Source organism: Aptenodytes patagonicus, chromosome 2 (genome assembly GCF_965638725.1).
Source record: "Aptenodytes patagonicus chromosome 2, bAptPat1.pri.cur, whole genome shotgun sequence".
In the NCBI taxonomy this organism is placed as follows: Eukaryota; Metazoa; Chordata; class Aves; order Sphenisciformes; family Spheniscidae; genus Aptenodytes; species Aptenodytes patagonicus.
Window position 1 is genome coordinate 23,432,219 of NC_134950.1, and position 15,598 is coordinate 23,447,816.

At 44.3% G+C, this 15,598-nt stretch overlaps 1 protein-coding gene across 1 annotated transcript in view; it reads left to right on the plus strand.

Annotated features, from left to right (window-relative positions):
* Positions 1–15,598, plus strand: part of NCALD (neurocalcin delta) — a 60,666-nt gene that overhangs the window by 35,226 nt on the left and 9,842 nt on the right. The window contains exons 2-3 of the mRNA XM_076329315.1: positions 8,051–8,447; positions 15,362–15,467. Of these exons, the coding sequence (XP_076185430.1) occupies positions 8,070–8,447; positions 15,362–15,467 (484 nt within the window). The 5' untranslated portion in view covers positions 8,051–8,069. The remainder of the gene's footprint in view (positions 1–8,050; positions 8,448–15,361; positions 15,468–15,598) is intronic.

Below are 15,598 nucleotides of genomic sequence, written 5' to 3' on the forward strand. Positions count from 1 at the left end.
AGGGACCAACTGTGAATGCGAGAGGAGTCACCGCACAATATGCCATGCTGTGCAAATCCGCATAACGTGCTCTTTTCTGCCAGCTCCCAATATGAGAAATACTCATGCCTAATCATTTTTCTCATCCCACACACTCAGCCTTACAGGAAGCGCTTTAGAAACAGAGACCTTCTCTGGAAGCCCCAACGATGCTGAAGCTGATGCAGAGGTGAGGGGGTGTGAGGGCATCCTCCCCTTCACTGCTCAAGGCCAAAACACCGCTTACTGGTCTCAAAACAATTCCAGCCAAGACCATGGGCATTGCTGAGAGTAACGTGATAAGCACTAGGCTGTTATCTAGTTAACCCACTGATGCTGAAGACCCTGGTAGTTATGTACTAGCATTTATTGACAGGGGCACTGCCTTTTTGCTGCTTGTCCCTCCTCCACCCCCACGCCAGCCCTCATTGCTAAAATGCACAAAGGAATTACGATAAAGAGAAACAGGAGACAACGTGGAGCAGCTGTAGCATTTCTCTGCCAGGGTGAATCTGAAGGGATAAGAGCCTGGGCTTTTGATGTTCGATATCCATAAGAGTCTCCAAGTTTGAAACACATGAACTCTGTGCAGCTGTTCCTGCTTGGACTGTCCACCTCAAGTAAAGTACAGAGCTATAAAGGTCTTACTTTTATTTCTTGTCTTGAGTTTCTCCTGGGGGCTGTAGCAGGAAAGCATGGAACAAGTACTGTCAAAGGAGCAATTAGGGGCACATTTTGTAGGGGAAGGATCCCCAGCAAGGGGGCTGCAGGAGCAGGAAGGTGACACAAAACAAAACAGTAACTTGCAACAGGGAAAACGTCAGGATCCTGGAATCAGACTAAGAGCCTAACACAAAATGAGCGAAATTTATTTTGACGAACATGTTATGAAATACCAATGGGTAACTGGACGGCACATGTATCCCCTGTTCCTTCTGTTGACAAATAAAGCATAAATACTGAATGATGATCCCATCCACACCTTTTCCTCTGTTTTTTTCCTCTTCATTTCTGCATTATTCTTCCTTCCTTCCTGTTCTTCAATGTCTCCTGTAGTTTTAGCCAGAAGTTTTACTCTGTAGTATATGTTTCAGGCCTTGGGTACTTGTTACACTGCACTGCAAATCTGTTTACTGCTGTTCCTTGTGAATATTCATAAGAATGTCAGATTTTTTTAATGAATCTTGCTCATGAATTTTATCCATTTTTTTGCTGTTTGCCAATATAAGCAGATAAATTGAGGATGGCAAGGCTCAGAATTTTACTCTGCATGTATTTATTTTTTTTGCTAGGTCCCTCTGTGATTTTTAATAAGTTTGGTTTTCTTTCAAAAATATGTTCAAAGATGCTGTTTTTAAAAAAATTAAACAAAAGCCTTTCTTGGCAAGCATTGTCACACTGGTTACTCAAATGAACGTGTGAAAACAAACTAGAAATGGCCAGAAGGAAACATAGTGGCTGCTTCCAAAAGCCTGCAGGGTGGTTTTCTGTAGAACCAAGAAGAAAAATCTCCTGACCAGGTAGTGCTTGCACTTCATGGTGAGAGGCTAAAACCCGAGAAGTTATTCTTTCCAGTGCTGCTGCTGCTCTAACAGAAACCACTATGTCCCATGAGTGGGATTCTGCACTGGCACTGAAATTTCCGACTGGAAGGTGGAGAGCAGCGCTGGAGGTGGCTCTGAGGTTGTGAACATCAGAAGGGCAAAATCAGAGCAGTGTGAAAGAAGAGCGCTCTGCCCGACCTGCTCGTCGGGAGCTCAGTGACCGATTACAGAGTTTCCCTGTGCTGTGGCACGGCAGAGATCACTGAACATACTTTCCTGCCTCGCTCACCTGAGTCCCACTGGAGAGCTACAAGATGACAAACAGTGCGCTGCCCACATTTACTGTTGGGTTTGCATTCATGATCAGGCCATGGCAACATTGGTGTTCCAGCCACAGGGAAGTAGTATACACAGATGGGAAAAAAATGTGTCATTTGACATAGCTGCTGCTTTGAAACATTTCATTACATAGCTTGTACAGCAGTTAGCAGTATTACAGCCTGAAGGAATAACTGACCTTATGAAGGAAACTTGGCTTTTATACCAGAAAGTGTTCACCAAGGCCTTGACTTTTGTAAGTGCACATACCTTCCCCCATTCTGCAAGGCCGCGGACAAAGAGGAACCAGAGATGCATCTGGAAATGTGTGTACATGGGATCACAAATTACAGCAGAATTTGCAGAGACTGCCACGTGCTGTAACTGGTGAACTGGTTTTTGCTATCTGAAGCTTTACCCAGCAATGATAGCAGCTGGCAGAGAAGGAAGAGAGTAGCTCTTACTGCGAAGAGTGGTGAGAACAAGGCAAAATTTTGGCCTGGAAGCCCTGGGGACACATCCCCAGCCAAGTCCCATGCTCTGAGATGCACTGTAGTCTCCCCCTGACATCCCCCCCTTACCGCAGGGTAAGGGGATGCCATGCTGCAAGGTTTGGTCAACCAGAGGTTTGGTCAACCAGCAGTTTGGTCAACCAGAACAGAGCAGCACCCCTTCTTCGAGCTTGTGACAGAGTGGAGTTGCACAGTGACAGGCAGAAATGTAACTGGAAGGAGCGGCAGAAAGCAATGGCAGGAGAATTTAGCTTGCGGGAGCCCTGTACGCTGTACTGTGGAGGCTGGTATGCAGTGGCAGCTGATGACTATTGGTGGGTAGGACATAAAAGAAGGTGAGATCCCTGCCACATCCAGATGTGTAGACAGCTTGAGAGATAGATGGTGTATATGAGTCTACTTGCCACATGTCCAGGTTTTTGTAACGATCAGCAGCTACTCTGGAGGAAAAACAACAGTGAGTCGTCAGTGACGGTGAGTGGAGAACCACAGGGGCTGCAGAAAGCACTCGTACCACAGACAAGCCATTAGGCATTGCCACAGAGGACTGACTCATTCGCGAGCACTGCTTTCTCATGACTCAAGTAGCAGCGCTGGTTCAGAGTGATGCTGTTGTCCCCCTCAGCCTTCGGCTCATTCCAGCAGTCGTCAAGAACTTTTTCAGCTGCTTGGCAGAGATTGAAATCCCACGATTGCTGTTCTAAGGGAAATTCTCAAATTATGTGTTAGAAATGTTAAAGACAGCATTGCCCCCATAAGTGGATTATTTCTTGGAAACAGGTCAGACCGTGTGTGTAAGACAGCAAGAAACAGCAGTTTCTGAACACAAATAATAATGAGGTGGTTCATCCCTCTTTTCTGTAATATTACAGAGCCGTACTACTACTCAAGTAAGCTGGTACTGGTATATCCATCATCCAGCTGTCTCTCAGCTATGCTGGAGAAGTGTCCTGCTCACTTCAGTGATGTGTTACTGAAACTTTCTCCATCTATTCCCCAGAACTACCTCTGTGTGCATCCTGTGGCTTTAGGACTGTATAAACTGGCTGTGTAAAAGACTTCCTGCATTGTGCAGTGTTACCTCTCTGCCACTGAAAGATTGTTCCCTAAAGCACATGTGTTGTTATCTAGTGCTTTCTGATTTTAAATTGTGGAATAGCACTGAAATCACAAAATGGAGCTTTCATTGCTTCTTTCTGAAAAGTTTTCTGCCTTCATTTTTACACAGTTGGTATCTGTAGCCAAGTCTGTGGTGTGATTTGTCTTGCTGTCCCCACTGAAAATATATCAGGCAGGACTTGCCTCCAAACTGATTCTTTACACCTTCCAGGTGCTTTGTACGCTGTTAGCTACAAAGTACTCAGTATTCTAAATTCTTCATTTTTAGAGCCACACTTCCCCCTGGACAAGTGCCCCTTTCTCATTTTACTTTTTCTCAGCAGTGGCCTTTCCTCCAGGTTTAAGCCTAAATCAAAACTAAGATGTCTTGCTGTCTTTGGTGGACTGAGCTCAACCAAAAAAAAAAAAAAAGTTTGTCTTTATATGTTGGTTGTCAAGTTTGAAGAGCAAGAGCATTGTTAGATACGTGTTGCTAGCACTTGCTTATTATAGCAAACCCCCAAGAGAAAAAATAAATTTGATTTCTTTTAAGGAAATGTGTTTAGATGCTTGCATTGCATTCACACAGCAATGGGTTAGCTGCATGCTCTTGGCTACTGCAGCTTCCTAGCTCCTGCAAGGCTGTTGCTTAAGCAGGCAGTATGTTTGTCTTACCCTGAGGTTTCAGATCGAGGTAACAACTGTATGTGAGCAGCAGCAAACTGCTGACAAGAGACACATGATAGAGTAAGTGTTCATTGCCTTTCTGTCCAGTCAGTTCTCCCTATTTGAGGAGAAGGATATAACAGCATCGATGTCCTGTCTGCACACAATATACTGCACTGCAGGGAAAGTCAGTTGGTGTGGTGTCAGTCACTACTTCACTTATTTATTCTCTTAGATGTTGAATTGTCACAGCCTGTTGTCTGTCAAAAAGCTCTGTCTTCAGTCTCATCTTAAAAACTCCACACCTAGACCTGATTAGAATAAGCTCTAAGTATTTACGTTATGGAGCAGCGCCTATGACATTTCCTACAATAATCAGTGAACAGAGATTCTTCTCATAGCAACCACACAGCAGCGATGCTTTCCCTTCTGATCTTCTGTAGTTGTTGGCTGAAATGGTATCAACCCTTCAAGCCATAAACACATCACATTCTTTTACCAAACAATATTGCCTTCAGAATTAAGACTTTAATATTTTTGTATGTCATGTTGTCCCTCATAGGAAGTCATTCATATATATTATGTCTAACACCATTGTATCAGAGGAAGAAATTGTAGAAATGCAATTAAACATAATCATTAAACACTTAATTTGTCTTTGTTTTGTATACCTACAACATCCATTTCTCAGTATTGTCAATATTTTACTTTGCCACTGTGATTGCCATTCACTATTTACTTGCTGTATTTTTAACATTTAATCTTTTATTAGAAATTTGAAAGATCTGCAGAGGTCATAAAGTGTGAAAAAACTGCTGAAAATCACATCCAATTTTATTTCATTCTGTGCATTTATTGCTGTCATTGTTAGCTGACATTCTCTTAGCTCACTGTACTCTGCCCATAATCTAATCTATCCTGAAGAGGCAGGCAGCAGTGTATGAAGTGGTTATAAGGATCTTCAAGTGTCTTCAAGGATTTTCTGTACTTGGACTGCAAAAGCATTTTGATCTGTTGTTGATAGAATGGGCACAATAAATCCCATCGTTATGGTTTCTAGAACACTACCTATTAATAAGGAACAATCTGGAGGGCAAAGAACATGATACAAATTCATCACAAGTGGACTCAGAAATAATCCTACCGGTTTTGACTGCATTGCCTGGCATCACAGCGGCTGTGAATTTCAACCCCTTACTGCAAGTCACATATGGTTAGCTCTCCTTCTGTGCCTGGAGAACATAGATTTTTTTCTGATTGTGATGTTTTGCTCCTACCAATGCAATGCAGTGCGTTCTGCTATTCTGTATTTTTTTATTATTTGTAAAAATATGTTGCACCTGCAGCCATGTGCAGCTATTAAAGGCATCATTTTTTGGACTGAAACACATTCTTATTGGCTACCTCTTGAAGGCCACTGCCTTCATGTTACCTCACTATTTTATCTTTTCAAAAGACTCTGGACTGGAAGTGTGCAAGCCAAGTTTTGCATTTTCAAATGTTTGAGATATTAAAAAGCAGTAAGAGATTATATCGCTAGGGCCAGCTCACTCCCACCACAGATGGCTTGCATGTTAGTCAGAGATCTTCCCTTTCTGCTATAATGGTCTGAAAAGTGTGCAGCCCCCGGGGCTGCGGAATAGCTGCCGACCATGGGTGTGGGTAGCTGCTACTGACTCTGGAGATTTTACTGGTTTGTTTTTTATTAAACTGGTGCTGCTCTAAACTAAGCCTGGCCACTTCACTTGTCCAGTTGCTTTTCCATCCTGCTGACAGACCCTGCTCACGTTGTTTTGCCCGACATAAACCTGCCTGGCTGCCCTAATGTAATCCATTCACTCAGCTAATTCCCAGGTTGTTTATTATGGACCCCGTCCAACACCCACTGAAGGCAACGCAACCTTCAGCTGCCTCAGCAGCTGTTGGACCGGGCCTATAAAACAGGGACTTTTTTGCTATTTTCAGGGTATTAAGAGCTTGGATTACTTAAAAACTGTACAGTATATTTTGATCAGGATGAAAGGAGGAAAGGCAAAAGAAAAAAATACCTGTGAGGTGGCATCTTCCACTTTCCAAGTGTTTTGGACATGCTTTGGAGGAAAAGACATCGTTTAAATCAAGGTAGTCACCCAGGCCCCTGAAATGGTCAGGAGATGGAGAAGGCTCCCATTGGGCAGGACTCCTCACCCTTTTCAGCCTCCCCTCTGTGAACAGGGGAGCCTATTCTCCATCAACTATGTAGGCAACAAATTTAGACTAGACATCTAGTTACCAGACAGACATCAGTGAATCCTGTGGAGACACGGGTAAATCTAGGATGGATCCCACCATTTTACCCTTGAGAAATAAAGCTTTTTGGTCATTCTGGTCCAAGAACACAGGAGATTAAGGAGTCAGTCCTCTAGCTGCCTTGGGGAGTTCAAATTCACCCTGGGGAGAAGGGGAGCTTCTCACCACAGGAAACAATTAGCATTGACCCGGGGGAGTCTCAATTTCTTCTTCCCAGCGCCAAATAGAAGAGACTGTAGATTAGCTTCAAATGGTAGTACATTTCTCAATAGCTGCTTCTGACATGTAATGATACTGTATTATTCTGAGTATCCAAGTATTACCTTGATCTAGAAAGGACATTTTATTGAATGCTCATTAGCCATTCCAGACATCATTCATAAATCCATCTCTGTGGCCCAGGGACTCCATTCTGACAACAGTGTGGGAGCCTTGTATAAATTCTTTTGCAATTCTACTTAAGTTATCCATACATCAGATTTTAGTTGTGACTGTCATTCACGTGACAAATTCTCAGGCAGGTTTCTGTCAATAGAGAATAGCTTCCCACAATTCAGGTATAATGCTAAGCTTCCAGTAAAACTGATGATGTTGCCTTTTGGAGCCAACACACTCAGGCTCCAAAACTTAAAACCCAAAGGGCATCAGTCATTAGTAAATCTGCTGCACAATGTGATATGTAGCAACTTGTCTCAAATAAAATATAATTAAAGTGATTTAACAGAAGCTGTATCCAATAATATTTCTTAATGGTTAATTTAAGGGAAATGAATTTCCAATTTTGTTGTCTGGGTACTTCTTTTTTTCCCCTCCTTTTTTTTAAAAGAGGTTTTTTTCAAAGAGCTGTGACCACCCAGATTACTATTACTTAGTAATAGATCCAATTTCTGGCTACAAGGAGAATTAAAACACACAGTAATAGTTTGGGGTGGGGGAATCCACCATTGATAAAATCTTTTCAGATTTTATCTGCATTTTGAACTAAAATGGGAATTGGTCCATGCCAAACAAGAGAGGCAACTTCTGGGTTGCTCTGTTTGATTCTAGCTATAAAGATATATCTAGAAGGGCTTTGGAACTCCTGGTTTCAGTGTACACTGCAGATGCACCTTGATCCCATTTTGGAGCAAGACCAAGTGAACCCAAGACCCTTTGTAGTGACCTGGTTTCCACCAGAGGTACAAAAAAATGTGTATCATCTCATTCAGGTCAGGTTCTTGAGACAATTGGGTGACTGGGATGGAGGGTGCGCTGCAACACATAGCTACTGGTCAGCTATACCTTGCAACATCCATTGCTTACCTCATGATTTCAAAGGCAAAGTAGGATGGCAATAAATTCAATGTAATTACAGTTCTCCAGACTGTGAAAAGACAATGTAATCAACATGTAGATTAGGCTTGCTAATTTTTTCAGAGTATACTTGTAGTAGTGCCCAAAATTTCAATTGATTCCCAGGAGTGAACTATCATCAGAGAACTCAGAATCCAGCACACTGTTCTCCTACAGCCTCCAAGCTAATAGTTATTAAGTAGTAGTAGTAGTAGTAGTAATAATAATAATAATAATAATAATAATTCATATGTGTTTGTTTTTCCTCTGCAGTTAATATTTTGACACCAATATGGGAAAGCAAAACAGCAAACTACGCCCTGAAGTCATGCAAGATTTGCTAGAAAGTACAGACTTTACAGAACATGAGATCCAGGAGTGGTACAAAGGCTTCTTGAGAGACTGTCCAAGTGGACATTTATCTATGGAGGAGTTTAAAAAAATATATGGAAACTTTTTCCCTTATGGGGACGCTTCTAAGTTTGCGGAACATGTATTCCGCACTTTTGATGCCAATGGAGATGGAACAATAGATTTCAGAGAATTCATCATAGCCTTGAGCGTAACATCGAGAGGTAAACTGGAGCAAAAGCTGAAGTGGGCATTCAGCATGTATGACCTCGATGGGAATGGCTACATCAGTAAGTCAGAGATGCTGGAAATCGTGCAGGTATGTGCTGCTCAGAGGCACCCCTTGGCCTCCCTCCTTCCAAGCAAATTATGAAGCAATGCTGTGATGAGACAATGATTTAAGAACTCCGGCAGCATTTGGGGGTTTATGTTCTTGGTTCTCTGTATAACTGCTTGAACATAAAATGTTATTTCATTTGGCAAAGGTCATGTCACAATTCAAACTACAGCATTTGATATCCATTCCAAGTTCTTCCTGAGCAACAAGCTGCGTGGGAAGTTCTCCTTTGGGAGTTCTGTTGGGCAGGAGCACAGCAACTAACCTTCTGATAAATGTGATTCTGTCCTCTGGGAAATCACTGTCAATTAATTACAATTAATTACAGTTGGACCAAGTAGGTATCTTAGATCAACCAGATAGTGTACTTTTAAGGAAGGCAGGCTCCCTCCACAATAAGAAACAAATCTATTTTGAAATCATGTTGTTATGGAGAACCAGCTCACATATTTTAAAAGATGTCTGTCTGCCTAATTCCACCAAGGTCTGTGTACTTAGTATCATACTAGTTGTCTTCATATTAAGTTGCCAGTATAGATAAACCTTATCTGGGTAGACGATGATTCCATACACAGCTTCTTTGAATGCATTTTCTTGTGGTGTTTGTAGGAGTCCCACCTCACTTTGGCTTCCTCTAACATGTTTTTATCCTTGAGGCACATCACTCTACTGAAAGCTTTAAAACATTTTTGATACGGTGGTATATTTACACAGCTTGAGCCTGTATAATGCAGCACTTGTTTAAAAAAAAAAAAAGCCTGTTATCAAGATCCTTTCTTTCCCTGGAAATTTTGAAATGCTAACTATGTACTGTATTATTCAGATTTATATTTGTGCTGGAAATCAAGGGAAAGGAATGCACACAAATTGCAGGCTGTGATGGCAAACTGCGTGTATGCAGTCAGCCTAACTTGTGGTGCACTTGTCTTTCTGCCAGGGCTCTTCTCATGTCCTCCCAACAGTAACACCAGCACTTGCACTGCTTCAGCAAGACCAGATACAAAGCTCAGTTGCAAATGTAGGGTTGCTGTGTCGTCTTTCACTTATTGTGTTTTGTGTTCCTGTGTCTGAGTTAAAGAGCAGGATTGCGTTCAGACGCAGAGACCTCCCTGCCTCTGTGCCATGACAAATCCCATGGAGTATTTGCATTAGAAGATACTCTGTTCCTTACAGATCTTCCTCTCCCCCGGGTAGGGTAAACAGGCTATCAATTATTGTTTTCCTAGCTGTATTTCTCCTCATGAGAAAACAAAGAGAATCCCAAAAGAACCAACAGAGTACAAAGCAAACACAAGGAGCCAAACCCGAGCAAGCGTCCGCTCCTCAGGAGGAGGGGACGCCCCAGGGACCGCAGGACCCCTTGTTGCTGTCGAGTAGCCTGGGAAGGCCTCAGTGCTGAACGGCAGCACAAAGCCCCCAGACCAGAAGATTTACAAACGTGGACAACAATGCCACAAATGTATTCATGTCAAATTTAATGAAAACATCAGTGGCTGGATTCTCTGTAGCGAGCCAAGCAAAGACCAGCAAAACCATCAGCTTTTTCCAGTTACCCCAGATCTGCTCACCAGCATGATTAGAGGCTGAAATGCTCTGCCTCCTCTTCACAGTCATGTTGGTACCAAATCGTAGCATTGTCCTTTACAACCATGATCCTATTGCAAACGAATCTGCAGCTTAGGGATCAGTGTACGGCGGTATTTTGTCAGTTTGTACATCTAACCCAGAGCAACACTTTGACTGCGTACAGCCCTCAGCCTGGCACTCCAGCCCTCCCACTGCACTACTTGGGAGGTATAGCTCTCTCCTCCTTTCAGATCACACCTGAAACTCAACTGAGCGATGCTTTCTCTCATTTACTCTCACCCCACATTTTGAGGGACCACACAAAAATCAATTATGGAAGTAAACAGCCTAATAAGCCTGAGCAACAGTCAGTTCTGCACCATGGACCATCAGTAGTTTCACTGTCAGAAAAGCTGCCCTTTCTGTGATCAGCTTCCCATGAGGCAATGTGCTTGTAGATCTCACCCTGTTCTCCGAGTTTTTTACGGTCGTAGTGATCTCCCTGAATTGCACTGGTCACCTGTAGCTCCTCCCGAAGGGGGTAGGATTTGTTGCATAGTCTCTGGAAGCGTGTTCAGCTGATATGTGAAACTGAAGTAGATGAGCACATTTTCCTGCTTTATTGAGAGGTTCTTTTGATGTAGGGTGATTAGACTTACAAAAAAACAGCTAACAACTATCGCTTTCATTTACGAAAGATGATTATTTTTTAATATGGAAAGACAGGATTCTGTATCAAATGTCTTCCTGGGGGCCCTCAGCCACCACAATCTTTCCGATAGTGAAAAACAGAACTCTGTTATATCTCTGATATATGTCTCAGAGGAACCTATTACAAGTCCCTTATCTAGCATACATTTGCATATTGATATAGCAGGATTTATTATGTTTTCATCGGGATTTTTGCATGAGAACACATCAAAATGAACGCTAAAAGCAACACCATCCATCTAAAAGTCTTAGTTTCACAGAAAAATACTGTCCCTATTACTGTGGGATTACTGTATCTTAAATAACATAGGAGCAAGGCATGCTTTTCTTCTTTTTCAGTCTGCTTTTCTTTGTGCTTTGAAAGTCCTCTCTCTGCAGTGATTTTCACTGTTATGCTGATGGTTACTTGCATTCCTTTCTCATGCTCCGGCCTAATCTAACACCACTGCAGGCAATGCAGGCATTGCACTCTTGCTCAACGTTGCAAGAAGGTGCTTGTGGTAACAGTGGTAGCAGCAGCAGCACTGAAACAGCAGAGCTACTGGTTAAGACGGCTCATGTCTCACAGGAGCCCTACCTAGTAACTGGCCAGCTGCCAAGGAGATGAATATGAATGGTCCATAACAGCTTTTTGAAGCCCATTTTGTCTGCAAAGTGATGGGCTAGAGGACAAAGCACCTGCATTCCTTTAAGCTCCGTTTACCATAGTGCTGTGAACCACATACGCATAGTCTATCACAGACTCACCATGCCTGCCCATGAGCTTCCCCTAGACAAGTCTCCAAAAAGTCCTGCTTAGAGATACACATGAGCCATCCACATGCAGCTGGCTGCACAGTTTGGAGGATCACATAACTTGAAGGACTTTAGTGGTGAGCTGACGATTGCAGAGCCTAATGAAAGAAGGTCCACAGGATACTGCTACACCTACCAGGCATAGCACATCTGCAAAGTACTGTGGGAAGATGCTTCATAGCCTGACCTCTTGACAGACCTCACCACAGATCCTCTCAGATTCTCCTGCTCTAGAAATGCTTTTCATGTCTCCCATATGTTTACCTATAATCTAAATAGCCCAGTCCACTCAAAAATAGCTGCGAACCAGCTAGAAGATTTGTGTTTGTTCCCCTTGCTGAAATGGGACATATTTGGTGAGAGTCTCTTAAAATAAGAGTTCAAATAAGAGATGGAAACCTTGTTCTAAGGGTACATTTTTTAACCGTGTGGAGTCATAAGGCATCTTAAGAATACTGAGCCGAGATGAGAATAACACCTCCAGTTTAGTACAAATAGAGCACTTGCATTTCACTTGCTGGGCTAGCTCATTTGTAAGCCAGGAAGAAACAGAAGCTGATATGAGAAGAAGCAGAAGCTGATATAGCTCTCAGTAAAGACAGTGTCAAAAATCCCCATGGGATTGAGAGGAAAGCAATTTTTTCAGGCCGATTATTCACTTCACGAGATTTTTAGCTGTCAAAATTTATTTCAACAGAGTAAAAAGGATTGCCTCAAAATTTGTGCTGTCATTGCTGCCATCACTGTAAGGAGCTCTTTGACACTTTGTCAAATATAGCAGGAACATGCAGCCCCCACCAAGGTTTCTGGCCCGAGTGCAGCAGTGGCAGCCAGCACCCAGGAGCAAAACCTGTGCGAATGGGCAAAGGGGTGAGATTTGACCTAAATCACCCATTGCCGCTCATCCACACGCAGGTGGAAAATCAAAGGGGAGAGCTCTGCAGGGAAACAGCCAGTTCAGATGAAGCTGGAGCCCGTGCTCGCTCCAGTGATGCACACAGGGCTCTGGAGGCACAATTTCCTGGTGGCATTCAGGGGCACCAGGGAGCTGTAAGGAGCCCTCCTGATAGAAGTCCACCTGCAAAGGCTGCCCTGACTCAGGTGGCTGCTGATAGATAACCACCTCCAAACCTTCACCTGCTTTCAGCCCAAGTGTTGTGAGGCTGCGGAGTCGTACTCCATGTGGAGTGGAGCCCCTGCAGCCTTTTGGTCCCAGATTACAGCCCAGGGTTAGTACAGCCCAGCTCCAAATAATTATCGCATTAAACCAGCTTCCTTTGAAAGCTCGCTCTTTCAAACACGCAATAAAGAGCTCTGTGTAGCTGCACTGAATTAATATGGGGCAAGTCTCAAGATTCTTAATCAGCTTTAGCTGGCTTTTACTTTGGGAAAACTTCCCACTGAACTTCTGAGTAAGGACATAAGAATTTGTCCAGAGTAACCATTTTCAGCATGAAAGGAACGCTTACTATGTTATTCCCATCTGGCTTTCCTAGAATATCTCATCTGTTATTCCCTTCACACGCCTCTGTGAAAAGGACCCTGTAGGATGAAGTCATCTTGAAGTGCCTTTTTTTTTTGTCCCAAAAATCTGCATATTCTTACTATGGTTACTTCGATCAGAGTAAACACGCCTGCACTCCCGGTCCGGGGCATTCCTCCCACACTTTCAATACAGATTCTCTGCTTTGCCATGCTCTCACCCAGAGTGAGGGAATGACCCCTCCACCTCTCTTCCTACCCCAGACAAAAGCCAGACAGCTTAAGATGCTTAAACATTGGCAGATTTATAAGCCTCATCTCTGCTCTGACCCCTGCGAGCCTTGCATGCTGATGAGAATGAGGAAAGCGTAAATTCTTACTGTCCACCCTCTCCTTTTTTTCTTCCCCTATTCCCTCCTTCCCCCAGCTCCCTCATTCCTATGTTCATGTGTTTGCATGTTCATCCCTTCTTCTGTTCTCCTGGTTATCAGATGATCACGGTTATGTGGACAGCATCCCTGCCTGTGCTGAGGCTCTGCCCAATACTCTGGCACCCAAATTCTCTTGGGAGCCTTTGGGCATTCCTGCAGTGCAAATCATGATGACGATGATGATGATGAAAAGGGTGCCCACCACTTTTCCAATCAGCCAGCAGCTGTTCATGCTTAAATGTTCCCCTCTGTTCCCCTGCTCGGGTCCATAGCCAGCGTTACAGACTTACCAGAGGGCAGACCAGGAAATCCGCGGCCACGGTGTTAGTGACATAACTGAGGGAGCAGATGTTTGACTGCACAGAGCATAAGCGATGGATAATTAATTAAACAGAAAAATGCCTTTCTCAGGGTGTAACTCTTTAAGTTATTATTTAAAGTCCAGGAGATGTGAAAGGTGAGCTGCTGACAGAGGAGAAGTCAGCAAGATGGCCGAGGAAGCGTGTGATCCTTAGTCTGAGTGTAAAATGTCTGTGCTGCTTAGCGGCATCCTCCAGCTGGTGAATCTGTGCTGTCACGTTCCTGGAGCCATCCTTTGGGGACCCTGGGCCAGATGATGGGAGTGTGCTAGGCAGAGTGCCTTCATGAATAGGAAAAGGGGAGAGGGGAGATCCAGTGAGTGATCTTGGGCTTGCGCCAAGGACCCCTCATCCCAGAGCAGGAGAAAGTGGAGAACAAATAGCTAAAGCAATCACGTCTGCACTAAGTTATCAACTGACTGCTGCAGACGCTGTGTTGGGGGTGAAACAAGAATTTGAATCTGTGGAAGAAAGCGATCCACATCTACAGACCAGGGCTGGAGGGCAAAGTGACTGCCTGGTGCAGCACCCATCAGCCAGAGGCCAACGAGCTGCAATGGGAAGCAGAAGGAGCTGGTCAGACCAGGGCAACACTGCCTTGGGCTGGGATGTGCTGCCTCTCCAAATGGCCGGGAGGCTCCCCTGAGGCCACCACCCTGCAGCCATCTGGCTGCTGCTGTTCTCCCAGCTGTGTGGCACCATAAGGTATCTGACACGTAAAACACTTGCTTACTGGTATCACATGCTCCATTTGCAGGCAACGTTTGGATAACCAGTTCAGAGACAACTATTCATCCTTGTTTTAAAATTAACATTACCTCTCTTTTAGGGGCAGCTAATACCATACGTGACTAATGGATTTGTCTGTGCAGAGAATAGCTATGGGTGGCACCAGTGCCGTGTGGGACCAGAACATCTGCTCTCTGTGGAACGAATTGTGAATGGGGTTTTTTAGCTGTATACGCACACCAGTCTCCAAGGAAAAGGCCACCTCCTTGCTGGTCAAGTCTTCATTATCCGTGAGACACGGCAAACGCAGGGAGTGAGTCACTGCCCTCCCCACGGGCAGGATGCTGACCAAGGGGGGAGAGAAAGGAGATGGGGGAAGCAAAGGCGCAGGGTGAGGGGATGGGGGTGGTGAGGACGGAGCCTGGGTGGCCGAAGCACAGAGACACACCACAGTGTGGGACAAGACCTCAGTGGTCTCACTGTTTCCCCAGGCACTGGGAGCTGCCAGTGCCTAGTGTGCTGTACAAGAGATAAATTCATCCAAAGACTGTTTTGATAAAGAAAAATGTAACCTCGGTCCAAACCCAGATTGTGTTCAACCATGACTAAATAAGGAAACACAGTATTTCATAAATGAGCATCCCACTGAAGAGGGCAGCTGCATGTACTGGTGCCACCCAACTCCCTTTAGCATCCAGAGAGCAGGTCCCAGCTGATGTTCCCGGGACATTTTCTGCCTATTTCTGTCACCAGGAGATAATCATACCCCTGCATTAATATAATGTGTTTCTTACCAGCTCTTTGCTCCTGTCATGTCACACAGGCAATCTATAAGATGGTTTCTTCCGTAATGAAGATGCCAGAAGACGAGTCAACACCAGAGAAGAGGACAGAGAAGATCTTCCGCCAGATGGACACCAACCGTGATGGTAGGCACCCTCCAGATGCCGGGGTGGCCACCTCTGCCCTCGTGCTGGGTGGCTGGGGTGTCCTGCCCACACAGGGCGACACCCTGCCTGCCAGCAAGGTGCAGGCAGGCAGGGCTTTGCCTTACCGGGTT